Source organism: Neomonachus schauinslandi, chromosome 7 (assembly GCF_002201575.2).
Source record: "Neomonachus schauinslandi chromosome 7, ASM220157v2, whole genome shotgun sequence".
NCBI classification, from domain to species: Eukaryota; Metazoa; Chordata; class Mammalia; order Carnivora; family Phocidae; genus Neomonachus; species Neomonachus schauinslandi.
In genome coordinates, this window is record NC_058409.1 from 25,125,029 (window position 1) to 25,148,748 (window position 23,720).

A 23,720-nucleotide genomic window follows, 5' to 3' on the forward strand; every position below is an offset into this window, starting at 1 on the left:
AGGAGAAGCGCCCCCTGCGTCAGAGTTCCTCAGGCCGGCGGCTATACAAGGAAGTCCACGTGCTCGGTTTATAAACCATTTGGTACAGCTGAGATCAAAGCTTTGCTAACATTTAGCACTAATCATTACTGAAATTCTGACATCGAAATTCTAAGTTTTTCATATCTGAGATGCTCTTAAAACAAATGCTTCTTTAACAACCTTTCTTACAGTTTTTCATTTATTCATTTGAATTTTAAAAACTTTAACCACTTTCATTTTTGCTAGCAAGACACCATTCTGCAATTAAAGTCTTCACTTGGCCTGACAAAATACAGCTAAGTGATGCCTTATGTAGCATGTATGCCGTTACTGGCTCCCATTTACTGAGCACAAGTCAACCACTTTGTACGCTTTATCTCATTTATATGGTTCAGTTAAAGGCAGGAGGAAAACGGCCGCATTGTTAGATTTTCCAGCACATCATGTCTGGGTCTTCAAAGCCAGATGACAAGAGGATTAGGGGATTAACCCTAAACTCAAGGGCTACTTTGAAAGCCAACCTGAAGTATCCAGCAAACAATAGGATTTTCAGGGCCGGGGTGGGGGGCGGATAATCTGAACATCCGCTGCCTCCTGCGGTCGTGTGGAACCCATGGCAGGTCCTCAAGGAAATCTCCAAACAAGGAGGTGCGGGCTCTTGAGAAATACCACTTAGTCGAGGGGTCAGAGCTCATCTCTGAACCTTGCATAGAACAGAGTCACATGCCCAGGAGCCCTACAGGGTAGAAAGATGTGTGTCCTCTCTAGTAGACTGCCATAATGCCTTCAAGGTGTGTTAAAGCGGGCAGGGGTGCAGCCAGCAGCACTAAGCCTCAGTAATGCTTAGGGAGCTGAGGAAGTTGGGCACAGGGCATGGGCCCTTCCACCTTGAGCCAGCCCGGCCCACATGCTACCTTATCAGGTGAGGCCTCACTTGCCCTTCTCAGGAGACCAAGAAAGGGAAGGATGGGGCTGGCCATGGCCACACAGACAAAGGAGGTGACCTTCTCCGACCCTCTGGGGTTGAACCATGGAGATACCCTTAACAAGTTCTGTGTCCCTTCTATGTCCTATCTAACAAAAATTGATCAGTGTAAGTAAACTGGTGTTTACATAGGAACAGAGAGTTTATAAAGACAGAAGGAGGAGAACATGTATGGATGATTTTGAAAAAATATCAAAGAAATCTCCGTACAATTAAGGTACAAGGCATTTGTTTAAAAAAAAAAAAAGAAGAGCATCATCATGAACCTGCAAAAAGTGTCTCCAGGGCATACTTCTGAAGAACATCAGTCTTCTTATGTCCACAGGGGACAATGTGAAACAAGACTGTCACAGCCTGCAGAAGGCTTGAGTGACCTGATTTTATCAGTAACTGCCCCACCACTGCAGCCTTGAAGGAGCCACCCAGATCCTCCCACTCTAGCTTACCCATCTGTAAGATGGGAGACCAGACAGGCCAGCCAGGATCAATTAGGGGACGTCTCAGAACCACAGGCTGAGTCTAACAGCCAACTCAGCCCAGTGCTTTCCGATGGGGAGCAGAGAGTGACTGGTACAGGAGAAAGCTGTGCTACTCTGAAGAGAAAAGGTATTAATAGTGATTATGAGGCACCGGATAGAAAATCGAATATGAGGATACTTCCTAGGCCTTCAGAAATTAAGATAATTTGGATGATAGTTTTCTTGGTTTTATAAGTAAGGCATGAATAGAATATTACATGAGGATTTAGGGATTTTAAATTCTAGGTAGTAAAGCTATGTGTTAAAGGTTATTCATGTACAATTAAAAAAGAGAAGTTGGCTCTGAGTTTAAGGCTGTCTGCTGTGGCAAATCTACCAAAGTGACGACACAAGTAAACACGAAATCACATCTGAAGGATTAAATGTCAATAACTCATCAATCAGTCCACCTTGTTCAACATCATCACCTGCACAAGATTATGAGACCAAGGAGGAGAGAGGGGCACTTTCCAGTTTTCTCTGACAATCCAACAAATGAAAAACTAATTAACTTTGTGATTTAGAAAGTAATCCACATATCTGCCTCAGAACAAGCAATCACGGTGTGCCAGACCATCCTAACAGTTAGCAGCATGGGGCTCTACCTCGGCACCTGAGGGTGGGCTTCATTAACAGCTGTTGTCATCTCTGGGGACACCAGCCAGCTTGACAAAGCCCAGCCCATTATGTGCAGAGCTAGGTAACCACCACAAGTGACAGTCACGCTGGATTGCCGTTTCTAGAGTGGCATCTGTCTCCTGGATGGTCCACACTCATTCATCTCTCACCCCAGCACGGAGCCTGGCATATTATAGACCTTAAACACATTTACTGCAAGAATGGAAGCAGATTATTTCAAGATCTCCTGGTGAGAAATGGGGGGCAAGTGAGGCTCTCCATGAGGGTCACAGAGCACATTGGTTGTCATGGAAGCCTGACTTTCTATACTTTTCCTTTTTCAGATCACTTTCCACAGAAACAGGGACACCCTGGATGCCTTCCTCATTCTGAGAGGCTTCATGTCCACTAGTTGTCCTACCAAATAAGCATCTCCCCTGCACTGGCTCGGTTCCAGGAGACCGCATGCTGTAAGAAAATCAAGACCACTTTGTGGGTGTTCAGGGGAGGACGGATGGGAGTGAAGACAGATGGCCTCTGGGAGAAAAGGGGACAGAAGTTCACATTTTAATTATTCATTATACCCTCCAGGTACCAGCCAATAAATGATGTAACTTACCATCAACCTGTTTAAGATGATATTCAAATCTGCCACATTTGTTTTCTCAGTGTCAGCTGTAAGACCAAGATGAGGTTTAGAATAATCTATGCCTTAACAAACTAATCTTATACCTAGGAACTAGAAAAAGAACAACAAACAAAACCCCAAGCCAGCAGAAGGAAGGGAAAATATACAGATTAGAGCAGAAATAAGATAGAAATTTAAAAAAAATAGAACATGGGCACCTGGGTGGCTCAGTCGGTTAAGCGACTGCCTTCGGCTCAGGTCATGATCCTGGAGTCCCGGGATGGAGTCCCGCATTGGGCTCCCTGCTCAGCAAGGAGCTTGCTTCTCCCTCTGACCCTCCCCCCTCTCATGTGCTCTCTCTCTCTCTCATTCTCTCTCTCTCAAATAAATAAATAAAATCTTAAAAAAATAAAAAATAAACAGAACAGATCGATACAGGAGCTAGTTCTTTGAAACAAAATTCATAAATCTTTACCCAGACTCATCAAAGAGAGAGAGAAAAAAAGGGACTCAAATAAAATCACAAATCAAAGAAAAGAAATAACAACCAACACCACAGAAATACAAATAATTATGAGAGAATATTATGAAAAATTAGATATCAACAAATTGGACAACCTAGAAGAAATGGATAAATTCCTAGAAACATAACCTACCAAAACTGAAGCAGGAAGAAATACACAATCTAAACTGACCAGTTACCAGCAATGAAATTGAATCAGTAATTTTAAAAAAACTCCCAACAAACAAAAGTCCAGGATCAGATGGCCTCACAGGTGAATTCTACCAAACATTTAATGAAGAGTTAATACTTATTCTTCTCAAACTATTCCAAAAAATAGAAGAGGAAGGAAAAATTCCCAATTCATTCTATGAGGTCAGCATTACCCTGATACCGAAACCAGATAAAGACACCACAAAAAGAAAAGAACTGCAGGCTAATATCTCTGATGACCATAGATGCAAAAATCCTCAACAAAATATTAGCAAACTGAATTCAACAATACATTTAAAAAAAATCATTCACCACAATCACTTGGGATTTATTCCTGGGATGCAAGGGTGATTCAATATTCATAAATCAATCAACATGATACATCATATCAATAAGAGAAAGGATAAAAACCATATGATCATTTCAACAGATGCAGAAAAAGCATGTGACATACTACAACATCCATTCATGATAAAAACCCTCAACAAAGTATGTTAAGAGGGAACATATTTCAACATAATAAAGGCCATATATGACAAACATACAGCCAACATCATACTCAATGATGAAAAGCTGAGAGCTTTTCCTCTAAGATCAGGAATGAGACAAGGATGTCTACTGTCACCATTTTATTCAGCACAGTACTGAAGTCCTAGCCACAGCAATAAGACAAGAAAAAGAAATAAAAGGAATCCAAACTGGTAAGGAAGAAGTAAAACTTTCACTGTTTGCACATGACGTGATACTATATATAGAAAACCCTAAAGACTCCACCAAAAAACTACTAGAACTGATAAACACATTCAGTAAGGCTGCAGGACACAAAATCAATGTACAGAAATCCACTGCATTTCTATACATTAATAATGAAGCATCAGAGTGAAATGAAGAAAAAAATCCCATATATAACTGCACCAAAGATAATAAAATACCTAGAAATAAACTTAACCAAGGAGGTGAAAGACCTGTACTCTGAAGACTATTTAAAAACAGAAACAAAAACAAAAAAATAAAGAGACAAAAGAAAAAAAAAGAAAAAAGGAAAAAGGAAAAACAGCTGTCTCCCCCACTGCCCCCAGCACAGTCCTCAGGTCTCTATTTCATTCCTCTTTTTTAACATGGAGCATGAGGGGAGGGGTGTCACAGAAAATACCTCACATAAATGTGCAAAAATTTCCAGAGCCACGGTAGGGCTGAGGGTGGGTGACGGGGGGCAACAGGGGAAATGGGGGCCTGGGCGGTGCCTGATGGGAATCAGTTTGAATGTCCCTAAAGTGACAGATGTCTAAGGAAGGGCAAAGTTCTTGCCCTCGAAGGGACAGAGAAGCCTCCTCCATCTCAGCATCCCCACCAGAATCTCTCCTCCTGCTCAGAAACAGGTCCCTCTCTTCCCACCCTCCTGCCTGGCCAGTGGCCCCTCCAACCTCCTGGGCATCGCCTGCACTCTCTCTTCACCTCTCTTTCCTCACTTCCAGCCTCCAAGGGAAGCCTTATCCTGCTATTCTCACCACCATGAGTCCCCCCAAGACACTCAGCTCCTCACCCAGGGCTCTTGGCAATGTTCCTGATGGTCTCCTGACATTTATTCACCCCTTCATTCCTTCATGTATTCATTCAGTCCATAACAATTTACTGCCCTGGAAATACAGCAGCACCAAGATAGGCACAGTTTCTGTCCTCATGAAACTTATGATCTGATGTGGAGAGACAGACAACAATCAAATGAAATTTACAGAACGTGTCAGGGTAAGAAGCACCACAGTCACAAATAAAATGGGGGGGGGCAGAATCATGAAGGTAAAAGGGCTGGCTATTTTAGATAGGTGGTCAGGGAGCCCCCCTCCCCCCAGGGGGCTGTGACTGCAGTCGAGACCAATCCCTTCGGGGCCTGACCTTTCCTGCTCAGGATCACTCAGTCATCCCTTCTGACCAAGAAGCCAGCCCCACTCTGCATCATCTCCCCTCTCATAGCTGAAGCATCAGCAGTGAGCAGTGGAAACATCTGTCCCAGAAATGGCAGTGACCATCACAAAGGCAGGCTACGTGTGCTGACCCGGCTCCTTCAACCCTCAGAGACCCCCCAGGAGGAACCTCTCTGATACCTCTGCACTCCCACGAGCTTCCACCACCGTGCCCTTTGCTCAGTACTTGCTGATTTTTGATTGCTGTCTGAATAAATAATTGGCTGGGGCTCCCAGGGGTATCTGCTTTTGTATAGGGAGATAAATCTCCAAACACACTTTGATCACAAGGCACATTCAGTGTACCACTATAAAACTTATATTAAAAATGGAACTTAGAGTAGTTTAAATTAAATGAGTTATATATAATTAAAAAGCCTTTAAGGCACAATAAGGATCTTTTTCAATTTTCTTTTATAACAGAATCAAAAAGGAAGAAAGGCACCCGTGGTCAGCCGAGCTGGATTGCTGTTCACCTAGTAAGTAGCCTGTCTCAGAGTTCCAGGTAAAACCACCAGCATTCTCCCCCATCCTTCCCCTGCTCCTTAGTTGGGCAGCTCCCTGAGCTTCAGTTTGCTCAGCTGTGGGATGAGATTTAGGGCAGTTCCCACGAGATGCTTGTGAGAACACAACAGGGGTGATCCAACAACCCTGCACATCACTCCTCAGCTGCAGAAATGCCTGCCCTACGTCTACCAGTCCAGGAGCCAGGCCAGCCTGAATCACCCACACTTCCCAGAAGGGGCCCTGGCTTAGGGCAAAGGCACATGAGAGATTCATCCCCCTCCCTCCCCCTGAAGAATAGATGCTGAGGAGGACAGGAGGGGAAAAGCAGTTTTCCTGTCTGCCTTTCTTCCACAGGCAAGCCCAGGGGTTCCCAAATAGGGATCTTTACACAATCCAGAGCCCAGGCTGTATCCCGGACCAATTAAATGACAGTCTCTGGGGCTGGGACCCAGGCATCAGTATTTTTGGAAACTACCCAGGGGATCCCTACGTGAGGACATGTTTAGGAACCACTGGGCCAACTAAATCCCTTACACACTCTCTCCCTCCAATTAGGCTCATACTTCCCAGGTCACTGCTACTTACAGAGATGCTGGGGAGTGCCTGATGGACCAGCACAGCTTCCCCAAGTGTGAGCACGGCTCTCTCCAGAGGACATGGTGTCACGGGCACACGAACTGTACACAGTGGTGCCAATTCTTTCCCAGCAAGATTTAGCAAAGCCAGGGAGATGGCCCAGGCAGGTTGTACTGTTTCCACAGGGAGTGATGCCACCCCACCATGCAGGTCTCAGCAGAGCTCAGCAGCCACTGGGTGCAGGAGGGGGAGGACAGGCTCAGCACCTGGCACTGACAGGCTTCTCCAAAGAGGGAGAGAATGGCTTGGCTGGCCTGGAGCATTCGAGCTGGCTTTGTGCAGCCATGGGGGGCCCCCGGCATACGGGGTAAGCGGCTACAAGGTGCTGGCCTCTGGGAGCTTCGGTTTCCTTGGCTTTAAGAGGAGACTCAGGGTGGTGGCCAGGAGATAGTGGTGAGAAGTGAGAGAGGAGGGAAGCCAAGAGCACTCCATGTCAGCTGTAGCTCACCAGTGTCCACCCGCAGACAGCATCCTGGGTATGTCAGGTATTCCTGTGGCCCAGCCCTGAATAGAAGGCCCAGAACTCTTGGCAAGGTCTCAGCGCCTCTGGAGTCAGGGAGGGGCTGGGAGTTCGCCGAGGCAGGCGAGCAATGATGACGATGGACAGAGTGGTGGGAAGGCTCCAGGGGTTGGTATAGGTCAACTGTAGACCATCAGCACCCGGCCATAGCGGCCCCCTCCCACCTCTTCTTAGACCCACCCCAGGCTGTCATGCCTGACTTTCTCTCTCCAGCACAACTAAATGCCAGGATTCCTTCCCCTTGGAGTCCGTCGTGTGACGTGCCCTGCCTACGGAGCTGACCTTGCCCCCTCACCCACAGGCAGCCCTGACCACTGGCCAGCCGTGGCCATCCCATGGCGTGGGGGCTGTACGCTCCTGGGGTATATACACCCACTTAGCTGAGGCAGACATGCCTCTGAGGAACCCACTACCACAGCTTGACCAAGTTTCACGCCCTCCATGCCTGGGGCTGCCCTACTCTCCCGCCTCTGGGACGGCCACGGCCACCGCCTTCCACGACGGCGCCTCCACAGCAGGCACAGGGCTTGCCTCCGGCCGGGACCCGGCGCCGACTCTCCTCGCTCTCTTCCAGCTCCAGTGGAAGACTCAGCAACGCCAGCGTTTTCCCACTGGGCGTCCTGACCCTCCACAACCTTTATCTAAGAGTAACCACTTTGGTCACCACAGCAGGGAATCTTGCCTCCTCACTTAGGTCCCAGAGCCCAGCTTCTGGAAGGGAGACTGCTTTTATTGACCCTTGGCAACCTCCCAAGGCCAATTCTTAGAAGCAGAAACAGAGACCACCACACATCATCACGCTTAGGTCTCCACCCAGAGCCCCAGCCCCCATCGCCCCATAGGCACCAGCACAGCAGTGGGTCTGGTCAGGCCCTGCCCCACATGGGGGCAGATGCTCAGGGACACACACTAGGTGTGTGCATATGGCTACAAAGTCCCACCAGACCCCCTGGTAGAACTCGGAGGTAATAGTCAAAGACCTGTTCACTCAGCTAGCATCAGTGGCTTCCCTGTAGGCCTCTTTCCACCGTAGGAGAAGGGAAGAAAAAGGTGTACGTGCTGGGGAGCAGGGGGTGAGTAAGGGCAGGACGTGCTCTGCCACTCCCCACAGGGAACATCAAGAAACTGCCCACAGCCCAGTCCCCAAGGCTACCTCAAGCTCTGCTGTCCCCTGGGAGGTGGGGAAGCGTTATCTGATGTGATAGGGTCTGCTTTGGCTTTCAAAGCTCAGTGCCACCAAATGTCCTTTTCTTAGCCTCAAAAATATGTGTGGATGGGTGGTAACAACACAGGGCTGTGGTTAAGAGCATAAGTGGGACAATCAGAATGCCAGGTGCCCACTCTAGCTCCACTGTGTAATATTCGAGAGACCTCAAACAGCTCACCTACCCTCTTGAAGCCTCAGTTTCCAGATTTTTAAAATAAGCAAGTGAATAGGACCTCACAGAATCTTTTTAAGAAGTCAGTGAAGTAATCCACTTAAAGCTTTGACAAAATGGTAGCTGTTTATTAATGTTATCATCATTAATAGCTATGGAATTCAGAGAATTCTGTATGAGGAATCAGAATTCCTACAAAGAATCTTTTTCCTGTAAGGAATGGATGAGAAGGTTCATTCAGACTTCCAAAGTCCACCTTCCTCTGTCATCCCCATCTGTGAGGTGTCTCTTGTTCCCTAATATTCCATAATTCTTGGTTATATAGAAACAAACATCACCAGGAAAAAAAAAAAAAGTTCCTAATGCAACAAGACTTTGCACCTGGCTGGGAGCAAAGCTCAGCCCCACAACTGGGAGACTGTTTATCGCATCTTGTCTTTCAGGATGACTGGCCTAATTATTCCACAACGGCTCAATTGTGATGTTGCTCACTGGATTCCATGGGGCGACAGAGTCTCTTAGAAGAGATGTCTGGAAAAGCTGTGACTCTCCCCCGCCCCATGGATCCATTTCTTCCCAAAAACAATTCCAGTTAAACCCCAAAGTACCTGTACTAAGGAGCTTCCTGCAGCCACAGATGAGATGACTCTGGAGTCATGGGGCCACAGTCAAGCCCCACAGCCTGCTCCCATTCAGTCAACTTGGTGGGCAGGGTCTGGACGTGGGCCCTGGGTGTCAGGAGCACAGGCCTCAGGAGGGAGAGTGGGGTCAGGGTGGTGACTGGCGAGACGTGGGTCAGCCCTCGGAAGTCAGGCATTCTGGAGAGCCCATCTGCTGGGATAACCTAGGGATGAGTAGGCTGGGCTTCTGAGCCGCCTCGTGCACACAGGCCAGGTTGGTGTGGCGAGGGTGGGGGTGAGGGCACCAATGAGTCAAACAGAACCAAGTGGGAAGAGAGCACAAGAGCAAAGAATTAAGACCACATGGCAGGCCCTCTTACCTCCTTCCCCACGTTCAAGATTGGAAAGCTCAACTCCATAAATTACCTACACTTCAGAAAATCTCAGCTCCCGTTGTTCAGAGTGCTGAGAGGGTGGAGGTGGGCTCCTCATCCTCGCCACCTCTCTCCCCACTTTAACTTGCCTTCCAACCCCTTCACTAGAGCCTCGCAGGCCTGCTCCCATACCCTTGCTCGTAGTTCCCAAATGTCCCCTCACATGGGGGGGTGGGGGGACACTTGTCGTCTGGCTTCTCCAAGTGGAGCCAACCAGGTTCTCAGAGACTAGCCCTGGGCTGAGCGGTCCCAGGCCCTGGAGCTGTAGGTTTGTGTGGGAGCAGGGCGAGGGCCCCGGGGGCCTAAGAGTCCAGGGTGAGGGCCGTAGGAAGGGATGTGCAGCTCCACGAGAGGAGAGGCAGGGGAGAGAGAAACAGACGTGGGAGAAGGTGTGGCTGGAAGAGCAAGATGACAGGCAGCCTGTGGTGCGTTCCAGGACATCTCTGGGGCCCCAGGATAACCCTTCATTGGACGTGAGCACAGTGGAAGGTGATTCTGCTCCTGGCCATCGAAGAGTCCTCGATCAATCACTCTGACTGGGGGCTTGGATATCCACCCCACATCTCTTCTCTCTCCCTTCCCACCAGATAGGGTCCTATGCCAACATCCATCTGTACTCCAGGATTCCTCCTCCCGACATACTTAAGTACTCCACCTGCACACATCTCCACCATCCACTCCGAGGCTCTCCACCTCCACGAGGTCCTTCCCAACCCCGCTCCCCCCAGCACCTCTCCACTCGAAACTCCCATGTCACCCATGGTTTGGCCCACACTGCTGACTGAAGAGGACTTTTATTAATTGCCCAGCATACTGCAAGGATACAGGTTAGTTCTTAAAGTGCTCTTTGTGATTATTCTTTCTCCTTTCTCATAAACCCACGGTGAGATATCCGACCATGTAGAGGAATTTCCTGTAGATTGCAGCTCATGACCATCTTTTCTTGTAACATAAGAACAGTCACTTTGAATGAGATTAGGTTTGAACTTTATTATATATATTCATCTAAAATATATAACGAGTCACAGATAATTTTGTCCTAGTCCGCATGGCCACAGAAGTGTTTTCATTACTAAAAATTACCAAACCAATGGATGCAACTAGTTGGACAAGGATGGACACGCAGCTCAAGGTGGGGCTCTAATGCTAGAGCTAAGTCTTCCAGTAGAACAGTTCAGGCTCTGGGGTGGTAACGCCCACACTGCGGCGCCACGAGCTCCATGAGCAGCTACCCTACCCCACAGCCAGCCTCATCCTCCGGGGGTAGGGGGACATCCAGGAGGCACTGGGCCAACAAGAAGGACATGGTCACATCAGGTAGGACACCTTCGGAGAGGGTATAGAGCCCTGTTCTGGTGAACAAGTTCTGGAAGCTTGTGGGGTTGGGGGTGCTCTGGTTGAAATTCTGAGCCCTGGACCCCACGGGGCTACTGCAGTCACTGCTATGTCCAGTCTACGTGGGGGACATTCTGACACTCCAGCTGCTGCTAGCCTCCAACCCACCCTCTGAGGGCTCAAGAGCATCAAGTCATGGGTCAGGACCTACCTGTGACAGTAGATCTGCTGTCAGTCACATCCGCTCAGGTGAGGGGTATGTGGACTATGAGAACAACAGGCATCCTGCCCAGGCTGGAATGAAGGAATGGGACTAGGGAAGGCAGGAGCTACTTCGTCCTTTATTACTCAATAAATGTACCTAATTTCCTTTAGGCTACAGTTGAGAAATTAACTTAATCACTATACACAGGTAATAAAAATCAACAACTAACATAGGTGTTTAATTCCTTCTGCTGACGCAGCTTCTGTTCAGCAATAGTCAACTGCTCCAACCCCCTCCCAATCCCAAGTCCACAGACTCACAGATCCCACTTCTCTTCAACCACCTGACCATAGCTGAGTGCTCAATGGATACCAGATTCCTAAGATTTAAAACCACCAGATGTCCCAGGTGACCCAGACAGCCCAGGACCCAGAGACCCATACTGCATAGTTACATAGCATCCTGAGAAGCGTTCCTTCAAGTGGGAAGTTCTGTTTGGGGACCCAAAGACACACTCCTAAGCTATACTGGCAGGGGATGAACACCCAAGCATGAGGCAGAGAACCCCATTCTTCACAGCCAAATGCTAAAGGGAAAACAACAGCATATGTAACAACCAAACAGAAAAGAGCGCAGGAGGAGGAGGAGGAACAGTGGGGCATATTCTAGAAGCACTCCAGTTAGAACATCTGCCTGGCAGGCCTCTCCCATTTGACATCTCCCAGCGTGCCCACATCAAAGCCTATTTCACTGCAATGGACACACAAAGTGTGGCATCAGCAGAACCACAGAAACCTGAGGTCTTTCCTCTAGAGAAGTATCTGAGCAGGTTTTAAATGCAAGGCTAGAAATAAGTGGGAAAAGAGCTATGTTTTCTTCATTTAGAGAGCAAGATGTGAATGGCAGAACAGCTTAAACAAGTTTTTATTCCAATTGTCCTAAGACTAGTGTCAAGAAAAGCCACCTAGAGCCTTACACCCATTTAATGACACCTCCAAAGAGAACCCCGTTCCCACTGCCCTCAATCCCTTCCTCTCTTCGTAGGACCATGTGGCAGCTACCCTCCCTGGAGCCACAGGCTATTTTTGCTGACCCTGAAAATTCTGAACACAAACAGAACATCCTGCATTTGTTGGAGTTTACATTTCATTCTCTGGGTGCCCATTTGGGGCAAGGTTGTGATGTGCCTGCCACACTCAAGCTGGCTTCCTGGCAGAAGGGACAGCCAGGGCTAGGCAGGCACCCGCAACCACTGTAGGAAGGGGACTGTGAGCAAGTCAGGCGTTTCACCCCCTCCCACACTCAGAGCCTATAGGACTCTCTTGAGCTTCTACTAATTCAATGAGGATATTGGGAATTGGGACAAGATTCTACTCTAAATGGAAACTGAAGACAGTCAGGTCTTTCCCGGGGCTTCTTTTGTAAGGAGTCCTAGAAAGTCAAGTCACCTTGTCCAAATTCCTACATGATGCCAAAATGAGTAAGAGATCATGGACTCATTCACTCCCTTAAAACATCTGAGCCTGTTCCTGTGTCCCAGGCTGCCCTGGCCACTGGGGATTCGGGGGATCCAGACTCAAGGGGACTTAGCATTCCACCAGAAAGAGGACCCGCCAAGGGTCTGAGCAGCAGGTTCTGCAGTGGAGAGTGACATGCAGGCCATGGCAAGGAAGAGGTGCACGGCCTTCCTGATGGGTACTCAGTGGGACACAAACCACCGCTCTGCCAAGTTCTGTGCCCCGTGGTACACATACCCCCTTGGTCCTGACAACTCTGAAACTGGCCCTGTTATCGCCTGCATCTTACTCGCTACTAACCTGAAGGCCAGGGAGAGTAAGTGACTTTCCTCGGCTACACAGCTGGGAAAAAGCAGATTGGAGCCACTGGGCCCTCTGATTTGAGGGGCCCCTGGCAAAGGTAGGACTGGAGATACTTTAGGAGCAGAGCACGCAAGGACCAATTTGAGCGAGTGATTCAGCCTCAGCAGGAAAAACCAACTATTGGGTTTTAAAACAGTAACTACACTGGAGAATAAAGGGGAAAGGTAGAACGTACAAAGTTTGGTGAGCAGAGCAGGGAGGACGGCAGCCATTTCTCCTCAGAGTCCAGAGAGCTGCCTGCAGCTGGAGCTCGCCCCACTGGCAGCCAGGCTACCAGAAGCTCAGAGAAGGACTCAGCCTGAGCAGGGAGAGAGGTATTGTCAGAAAAGCAAGCCATGCTTCAGAGGCTGGGGCCCCTGGCTGGGGCTGAATCACGGCTTCTCAAGTTGGCCGCTCTCACTGCTGTTGCTGGGCCAGGCTGCCAATACCCTCACGGATGAGTAGGTGGCCAGCAGAAGTGGTTTCTTAAGCCACTACAGACTCCGTGAGTGGCTCACGGGTGATCAGTGGTGTTCTCTGGAAAAGACTTCTGTGAGAAATAGGGCCAACTGCTTCCCTTCTCAACTCTGAAAAATATACACACGCACACACACACTTTCTGAGTCTAGACCCAGAATAACTAAAAACTTAAACTGTACAGTATTTTAACAAAAGTAACAGAGGCAAGGTTTGTATTCCAGCTAAGACCTCCAGAAAGATTTCAACTTGAACTCAACACCCTCTTGGAACAGTGAAGAGAAGGGAAAACCAAGGACTAGGTCTCCAAATGAACCATCAAGCAATCACCAGGTACTTTCTTGGAACTTACGGTCTCTCAGGCGGTTCCCTGTTGGCCAACACCAGCCGCCCACCAGCACCAGCTTGTCCTCATCCCTCCCCTATGCACAATGGAGGTGAAGTGCACTCTTTGATTGAGGGAAAAACTGAACCACACAGGCCACTCATCCTCCATTCTCTATTCCACCTCTAGTAGGAGTAAAATAAAACTGCCTTTTATTAGAAGACAACACCAACCAAATAGCAGTGGTGCGCCATTTTTCATGAGCCGATTAAAGAGATGAAGAAACTTTACAAACCAGGAACAAGAAACCCTGCACCCCAATTTTCCTTTACAACCCAGACACACCTGTCACTTCGACAGAGAGAAGGACCTGGATGGGACACTGAACACCTCCGTGCAGGCGGACTCCCCACCTACGCAGAGGGCACAAGGGCCTCTTTGTGGGAGGAGCACCCATCTTCCCTAGCATGGAGCTACGTCTTTCCAGCCTTGAAATTCAGACAGATAACACAGAGCACAACACCGGACCTGTGTCTGGGGACCTGGCATCTCAGCGTGGCTTGGACCCCAGCTCACCAGGAAGTGCCAGGCCACACGAACAGGTGCTTCTATGGGCCTCCATTCGCAATGATCTTAGACCAACATTTCTGGGATCCACAGGTGCACTGGGGACAGGTCTTCAGACACCTACACAGGCAACGCAGAATGTGCCAGTGGGAGGCTCCTGTGGGAGGCTCCTGTGGGACGCACCGCCCTTGGTTCTGGGAGTATGCCTTTCATTTCTTGCATAAATAAAATGAATAAATAAGAACATGAGTAAAGGGGCGCCTGGGTGGCTCAGTTGGTTAAGCGACTGCCTTCGGCTCAGGTCATGATCCTGGAGTCCCGGGATCGAGTCCCGCATCGGGCTCCCTGCTCGGTAGGGAGTCTGCTTCTCCCTCTGACCCTCCCCCCTCTCATGCTCTCTGTCTCTCACTCTCTCTCTCTCAAATAAATAAATAAAATCTTTAAAAAAAAAAAAAAAGAACATGAGTAAGGAGGTAACAGGAGTTCTAGGTAGTAGAACTTATCTTTAAAAATAAAATTTTCGTTTCTCCGCTCTGTGAGATCAGAAAGTCTAGGAGCCACTTCTCTGGGTGCTTTCCCTGCACACAGTACATATTGAGCCCCTGCTACACAACGAAGAAGACTCCGTTCAAGCTCCTCTCCAGCTCAGTATTCTGAGGATTTTCTCCCCCTCTGGGGGACACCCGCAGGGCGCCCGAGTCTCTGCCATCAGCACACACTGCAGTAAAGCCTTCTTTGCTTGTTTGTTTTTTTAAAGATTTTATTTACTTATTTGTCAGAGAGAGAGAGAGCACAAGCAGGGGGAGCTGCAGGCAGAGGGGGAAGCAGGCTCCCCGTTGAGCAGGGAGCCTGATGCGGGACTCGATCCCAGGACCCCGAGAACATGACCTGAGCCAAAGGCAGATGCTTAACCAACTGAGCCACCCAGGCGCCTCAGTAAAGCCTTCTTTGAACTCAGAGGGATGGGAGAGCAATGGTGGTCAAATAAACCCCAAATGGTCACCCCCCAAACTCCTCCCTGCTATCCCTTACCAAATAGGAACACACAAGGTGACTTGAGACACACAAGGATGGGCCAAACCTTCCAATTTCACATGTGCTGGAGGGCCTTACAAAAATAAAGAAACAACACTTAAAATGTTCACCACATGGTGTAAAAGGCCCACTCAGCAGCCATAGAATTAAGATGGGTAGACAACCTGAAGGCGATCTGAGGTGGCATCCTGCTACCCTCTCACTTTCCACATGAGTAAACAGAGGCCAGAGAGTACAAGAGAGTGTCTCAGGTCCATGGAGCTAGTTTGTGCCAGGCTGGACCTGGAACGCAGAACCGAAACGAGATCCTGTGTTCTCATCTAGAAATACACTGCCTTGGGCAGACTGCACTTCTGAGTTAGAAGATTTCTATGGGGCTTACGGGGCTCTGCTTGGTTCTCCCCAGTGGGCATCTTTCAAGTCTTGGAAGTGGGTCAAAGGGCTAATGGGCTTTATTCTGAACTGCAGAGAGGTAACCAGCCCATGAAACAGGTGGCTCGCTAGCATCTGCGACATGCCAGATGTTGTCTCCAGCTCAAACGCCAGAGCTGGGCACTTCTACTCACTAACCCACCCAACAGACATATGTACTTCAGAGCTCCCTGCCTCCACCCCTCCCCTCCCATCCCCACTGCCCCCTTCCACTTCTGTCTGACCTGACTACGACACAGATGCTACCCGAGGGGGCTGCTTCGTCCAAAACATGACAGTATGACACCATCCCTGGGAGGAGAGGAGGAAGCTCCAGGTAAACCACTAGCTGCCCCTCCCCCACAGGCCCCCACCAGAATTCTATTCCCCCCTCCACCTTGCGGGGGTCTATCCACAGCTGGGTTCTGCGTCACCACTCCCTACTAAGCCCAGAAGTGCTGTCAGGGAAACAGACTTTAAAATTAAACTGAAGTGAAGTTAATTTTATTTTCTGAATTTCATGATAGTCCTTGCAACACCCTCGCACAGCATGGGGCTAGGAGGTGCTGGTCTGCAGGGCTGGCTGGTGGCTCCATCAAGACCAAGTATTCAATGAGAATACCCAGGTTTTACTTTTTAAAAAAAACCTCTTAGTATTGGGACCAGGATCAGGAGGAAAGAGATCGGGTTTCTCTTGGTCCATGTCTCTGGACCCAAGGGAAGGCCTAAGGCCAAAAAGCAAGTATGTGTGGCCACCCATCAAGAGAGAGGCCAGGCCGTACGGACAGGTGGCTTCTTGGCCAGAGGGGCAGGCTTCCTCCTCCCCACACCAGTGTACCTGGGTCTCACTACAGTTAGCTCAGGGTCTACCGCTCTGAGTACAGGGCCCATCTCATTCTATTTTCTCCGTTTCTGGCACCAGTGCCCTCCGTCCCCCCAGTGGCTGCAGACAAGACAAGGCCCAGGAGACTCATAGCAGAAACCACAGTGGCGGAAGCAGAAGGACAACGGCCCTGGCTTGGGAGGACAGAAGAGTACAGCCCACTCACGTGGAGCCTGTTAGAGTCTGTCTGACACCATCATGGCATTTACCTCTCTCTAAATGGTAAACAAGAGAGATAACCCACAAATCATACAGAATAAATCAAGCAGATGATTGGGGCCTGGCAGATTTGATGCTGCCAACTCCCCGAAAAATGGAAATCAGAGCCCCATTTACAACGCATGGACTGATGTCCTGATTACAAGGGTGGAAAGTTTCCTACAGAAGCATAGATTATTTAGCAGCAGAGGCATTAAAAAAAAGATGAGTAAATGCTAAATTAAGAGGAAGAAGAATGGCTTTCTGTGAACTCACAAATGTTCATTTTCCTGGGTCACAGAACTTTTCAGAGCCAACTAAAACTCTATTAACTATGATCTCAAACTACGCCAGGGGCCCGCAGTGCACTAACCGGGGTACAGGGTGGGAGGCTTGCCAGGAGCAGTGAGAGAGGAGAAACCTCCAACACAACGACGAAGACAGGGACTTCCCCTGTCCGAGAATAAATACATAAACGAGACCCTCAAACACCACACCAGCCCGGCAGGTGCATCTCCAGAAAAGCCTGGCTGGGCCCTGGGGACAGGAACTGTACAGGCGACAGGGAGACAGTGACGGGTGGGAGCACGGGAGTGTGGGCGGACCCTCAAGATTTAAATCACCTGCCCACAAGCCAGTGAGGAACCCTGCATACAGAAAACCAAGTTTACCTGTCCACCTGCTAGCTTCAAAATAGGTGAAAAAGACTCTGAGAGCCAGGCTACTTCGCTCCGCTGCTCCCCTCGCCCACCTGCCCGCCTAGTGTGAAGCTATTTCCCAACAGGACTGCAGCCTGTACATTCCTCTCCTTTTGCTGATGACAGGCAGCCTCATCATATTGACAAAAGCTAAAAAAAAAAAAAAAAAGCTGGGGTTCATCACCAAATGGAATCTCCTTCTTGGATGTGTGCAGGCAGGGTATGGGGAACTCCTCTATGCCTTTGCTGCCCAGTGTCCCCTGGGACCAGAAGTATCAGCCTCACCTGGAGCGGACGAGAAATGCAGAATCTCAGGACCTACCCAGATCTACTGCATCAGCATTTTAACAGGACCCCCGGCTCTTTGCAAGCCCACTGAAGTTCAAGAGAGCCTGGTGTAGGGCCCAGCCCACACTAACTCTAGAGTTGGGAACCGGCTCCTCCACCCGCCCCTCACCCCGGAACTTGGAGTACTTGCCACCATCTTCCACCAAAAATACCATGGATTTACTTACACATCTGCAGATGGCAGGTTGTATTCTCCCAACCTGAGCTGAAAAACTAAGAATCCACACCCTCTGACAGAGAATTATCAGTAGAGAGCCATGCCTGAATATTCCAGAATCAGAGAAGAAGCCGCCCCCCAGCCCCCATGCCAGTTCTACAGCTGCACAGAAGTCCTGGATCCTCCAAGAGGGGTGCAGCCCGCAGTCCCACACCCCAGGGAAAGCCCACTTAGGCCTCTTGCTCAGACAGCTCACCCAGAAGCTCATCGTGGCAAGCCAGTTAAATGCTGGAGTTAGCACCACTGAGTGTCTAGGAATGGGGACTCCACAGAAAACATCCATAAGAGATGCACACAGGTCTACAGATGAGGTTCAGAAAATTCCCGCCCGGACCCCAGCTGTTCACAGGGAGAAGGGAGGTGGTTTCCCCACACCCACAGACCGAGGAGCAAGAGGAAGGAGAGGTAAATAATGGATGCCTCAAAGCCTACAAGAAGATCAGCTACTCTCCCAGTCACCAATCAGAAGAGTGGGGCATAAGTTGGGGGTGGGGAGGAGACCATAACTAGAAAAAGCATTCTCTTAAATTCAATCAACTATGTAAGAACAGGGACACTGATTCAAGAAAAGAAATATATATATTTTTTAAGATTTTATTTATTTATTTGACAGAGAGAGACAGTGAGAGAGGGAACACAAGCAGGCGGGGAGTGGGAGAGGGAGAAGCAGGCTTCCCGCCGAGCAGGGAGCCCGATGCGGAGCTCGAACCCAGGACCCTGGGATCATGACCTGAGCCGAAGGCAGATGCTTAACGACTGAGCCACCCAGGCGCCCCAAGAAAAGAAATATTTTTTAAAAATTAGTGCCCGGGGGGCGCCCAGGCGCCCCAAGAAAAGAAATATTTTTTAAAAATTAGTGCCCGGGGGGTGCCCGGGCGCCCCCAAGAAAAGAAATATTTTTTAAAAATTAGTGCCCGGGGGGTGCAATCCATAGCCACAAACACTGGATATTTTAGAATTTCGTTGAGTCATAGGTCTCAGAATTGTTTCCTCTGAATTCAGAATTTCATTACTATTCTAGGCCACAGTCTGCCACTCAGCTCTTATTAAAGAGGCACTCCACCCAGTTCCATTTCTTTTCATCTACATTTGTAAAATGATAAGCTCCTTGAAGCTATTTCAACTGCAGTCTTTGTACATAAAACAATAATTTAACAAAACTTACATATGCCATCATTGCTTTAAAAATGCGTGAACACACACATGCACTGGTCATTTAATTCTTATTTACCCTTAGGACACTCAAGTAATTGGTGTAATAACTTTAAAGGGAAGTCAAATCTTATTAATGCTTTCCAAGTACTTTAAAAATCTGAAGTCAATAAATGTTTTTGTAAAGTACTATTAGCAGGAAGAAAACATACACAGAAACATTTTATCATTTGGGTCCTGAAGAGCTTTTCTGATTAATTTATGGAGTCTCAGGAAGCTCAGTTGGTTATGATTCTTCCAGAAAGTAAGACAGTCTGAGGAAACTGCTAGAGGAGTTTAGTATAGTTTGGCAGTCAGCTCTGGATGCATTAATAGCTGCAATTCAAAGAAGAAACTGCCCAGAAGCTCTAACATACAAGGAGTGCCCTGGACGTTGATGAGCAACGAGGCTGGCCTGCAAGCTGCTTACAGGATGGCTGGGGGCACCGTTCATGTCCCCGCTGGACATGCACCTGCCGCGCAGGGAGGGCTATCACACACGGAAATGACTGACTGTCTAGACTGAGTTTTGAAAGCGCGAGAGTGACTTCACGACTAGTACTAAATGTTGAATACCGATCAGCTCAAAAACACAAGGAGTCTCTCCTTTGCTCTGAAAATTATTAGACATCGAGAGGAAGAGAAACATAGATAAGATAGGCTTCCTCTGTATGCTAAAATAAAAATATAAGAGTTAAAAAAAAAAAGAAGAAGAAGAAGAAGGACTAGTTCAGAACAAGACATCAAATGTGACCAAAGCGTACTCAAAGAAAGTTCCAGAGAAAAGGTAAGAACCAGAGCTGGGCCTTGGAGGAGAGGAGTCAGCCATGCGGGAGGAAGGGACAGCATCCCAGACATGAGGATGCTAGTGAAGAATGGCATGGAGAGGCCATACATGGAGCGTGGTCAGAATCAGCAAGCAGTTCAGTTACATATCCATGTTCTGCTCTATCTGAACCTTTGCTGAGGCTGTCCTATATCCTAGGCCCATCCGCATGGTCATCAGCTCATTTCATCATTGATAAAAGCAGACTCCACGAGTAGAAGTTATTACAGTTTGCAAAAATGCAATCCATAGCCACAAACACTGGATCAACAGGGCAGCTCTTCTGCATTTGGAGTCTGTATGGGCATCACTTCCTTTTCCCTAAGCAGCACGGAGGCCTGGAACTGGGAGACAGTTTCATCTCCTGGGCTCTGTCCTGATGGGGTTAGAAAAACAACATCCCCAAAACTAACCAACAAAAACCCTTCCTGCCTCAGAATGAGGCATCTGCTCTTTCTTGATGGTGCACAAAGTGTTAGGCTGTTAACAGCTAAGATAAAGATGCCCTCGGTTGATATTAACTTACCTTCACTTTACCTCCAGCTAAATCCTACCTTAATCGGTTTGACTCGTTTAATTGAAATAGGCAATTTAAAACAGTGGGCCAATGAGCCCCAATAGTAAGAAGACTAAAAAAAGCTTATCTGTGTGTTTGCCTGTTTGCTTTGCTATTAAATATTCAACAATATATTTGTAGGATCCTTTTCCCTCTGTGTGAATATGAGTGTAATGATTAAGCCATCCCATATGGGAAATGCTGTGCTGGCTAGCAAGTCAGCCTCCAGGCTCTTTCAAAAGACCATTAAGTCGCATCCTTCACGGACTGTGATGGGAGAGATAGTGATGCTCTTCAATCATCTGCTCACCACAAAAGGAAGCCACGTGAACCTCAGCAGCAAACATGTGCATTCAACAACTTCTGAAGCTCCCCAGAGATTAAGGTTTGTAAGTCTGGGATTGCATTACGATTAAGTAATAATGAGAAAGAAATCATGTCCTCTGATCAAATAACGCATTAATCCTACCATCCATACGCTGTGTGTCATTATTCACTCTCTGGTAATGTTGGCTTTTGGAGGTAATTTTTCTCTCTCATTCCACAGGACAGGAAACAAGCACAGAGACAAGAGTTGGGTGTGTACCAGGAGGGCAGTGCAAGCTGAAAGGGCCCAAGAAGCTCTTGGGTAGGAATGTGTATTTACCATGTCATCAGGAAAATCCCAGGTAGCTTTAACGAAAGGGTGTAGTCCTTTCTCAGGGTCTGGCACACACAAAGCATTTCCTGCAGAGAAACTGTTCCCCTCACGAGCCCCGAATTCCTCAGGCCTCCTACCTGAGCAGGGCTAGGGTGTAGCTTATGTAGCCTCTCTGGTACTTAAGACCAAGTTCGCTAAGCAATTAGCAGTGTATCGAGACTCTCTAGGGAGGCATTTGAGAATAAGTTTTTCAAGCACTTTAGAAGCATTTATATATACCTCACATGCCATTAATCATTCTTATCTGTTCATTAAGAGAGTCTCCCTTAGGACCCCTACTTGCCAGTTCTTTCTCAGCCTGGTTCTTTTTATCTGTGTACGTGAAAAGGAGTCTTCTCTCTTTTAAAACACATTTTATAATTAAAAGACTTCATTAATTCACGTGGGTGTGCTCCACCATTGAGTCTGCATTTTCAGAGTTTTATTAAATATACAAAAAGGCCATTCTCTTGAGGGTCTTTGTGGAAGACAAACCATACAACTAAAGCCTGGTTTTAGAACACGTTTTCAGCATTGCAGAGACTTCAGACTATTACTTACAGCGTGATATAAAACGTCCTGTCCAGACCAATGCATGTTGTGTCCTTCTGTCCCCTACCAAAAAGGGGGAACACTTTAAATTCACACTGCAATCTAACTGATATAAACCAAAGGTAGAGAAGAAACCAGATATGCTGATACTGAAAAGCAGCACATTTTAAGTGTCCTATCAGGAGTTATGGGACTATACCTCCGTCCGTGGCTCACGCACACCCGTGTGCAGGCCTCTGCTGGGTCCTGGCTCCATCCATCCCAGCCCGGCGGGCAGGGAGGCCCCAAGCAGCGCGAGATGCAGCCATAAGCGTCCCGGTTTCATTTCGTGGAGTCTGTTGAGAAAATGACAAATGTTCAGGATTAAGCATTGCAAAATATAAGCACGTCACAGGGCGGGTAGGGAGAACTTGTACTCCAGAATCAGAGAGACCAGAGTTTAAATCCTACCAGCAACCGTTCTGTTCCACTTTGGAGAAGTTCTAGTACTTCTGATTCGTAGTTGATTCACCTCTAAAACAGGGTCAGTGATATGTATCTCATAGGGTTGCGGTGAGGGTCGAAGGAGTCAGCGTCGGACACCTAAAGTTAACAACTCTATAAACGCTAGCGGTTATGTGGAAACCCACCCCACACACCAGCTACCCCTCCAGCTACAAGAACAAGCGAGGGGGGAGGTGCTGTGTCACTTCTGTTCAGCCACCACACAGCCGCACTCCAGTCTCTTCAGAAAGCCTTGGGGCTGGGCACACAATTAGTGCACAAGAAATACCGAGGAGGAATTATGTTAAATGTGTGGCGCCCTGTTTGTGGCTGAGGTCTCAGTCTACAAGACGGCGAGCTTCAAAAGGGCATGCTAAGGCTCAGTATTTTCCTTTCAAGACTGTTCCTTCCTGTAGAGGAATTCAAGCACCCAATGGATAATGGAATTTCAATAACCTTTAAGGTGGTTCCTGAAGCTCATGTGGTAAGAGGTCTGAAGTCCTAGAAGACAAGAAATGGGCAATTCAAAGTAATCAAAGAATTACACGGATGAAAAAACTAAGGATCAGCGACAACAGATATCCAACTCCCTATCATGTGCTGGGGTGCGAATGGGACAAGGGCACAGGCTAGTGGACGTGTCCAATCAGCTCTACCTTTTTTTTTCTTTTTTTTAAGGTTTCCACTGTAAACATTCCAACCTTGATTTCAGTATCTCTGTCTAAGAAACGCAGCCAGGGAGACAGAACTCATCGTGCAGTATTTACAACTCGTACTCAAGGAAACCAGAGGGGTTATTGATTTCTGTGCGCACTACATAATTTGGTGCTTAATTGCATGTGGTGCACACGGCATCCTGATTATGGCCGGGGAGATGAAGACACAGAGCTCCCTGGAGGCCAGCACGCCATGTGATCTGGCCTCGAACTGGTCCAGCGCAGGTGTCCCCGTCAGAAATGATGAGCTGCTTGACGGACATCACAGGCTGATGGAGGAGTCCACGCCTGCTCACCCCCATGGCAAGAGCTTTGGAGGATGCTTACTTTGAATAAGAAGGGTTGGAGGCATCCCACCATCACTGCTGCTGACGCCAGCGCCACCAAATTCACTCCTACCACATTCCCAGCTTCCTTTGGCTGCTTTTCCAGATATGCCTTATGTCCCTCACTTGAGACAGAAAGGCCCACAGGAAGGAGAAGTCAGGCTAAAAATTATGGCATCTAACACTGGCCTCGGAAAAGGCAAGGTTGTAAGTCATGACACTCTTTTAAGAAAATGTTTCTCTTGTCGTACAAACAGTCCACAGGCTTCCATTGCTCTCTCAGTCTCTTCA

The 23,720-nt window shown here is 48.2% G+C and overlaps 1 protein-coding gene across 1 annotated transcript in view; it reads right to left on the reverse strand.

The window, feature by feature from the left end:
- The window catches only part of FSTL4 (follistatin like 4), a 381,100-nt gene extending 358,871 nt beyond the window's left edge, over window positions 1-22,229 (reverse strand). The window contains exon 1 of the mRNA XM_021702002.1: window positions 22,104-22,229. Within this exon, the coding sequence (XP_021557677.1) occupies window positions 22,104-22,229 (126 nt within the window). The remainder of the gene's footprint in view (window positions 1-22,103) is intronic.
- Between the last annotated feature and the right edge of the window lie 1,491 nt (window positions 22,230-23,720).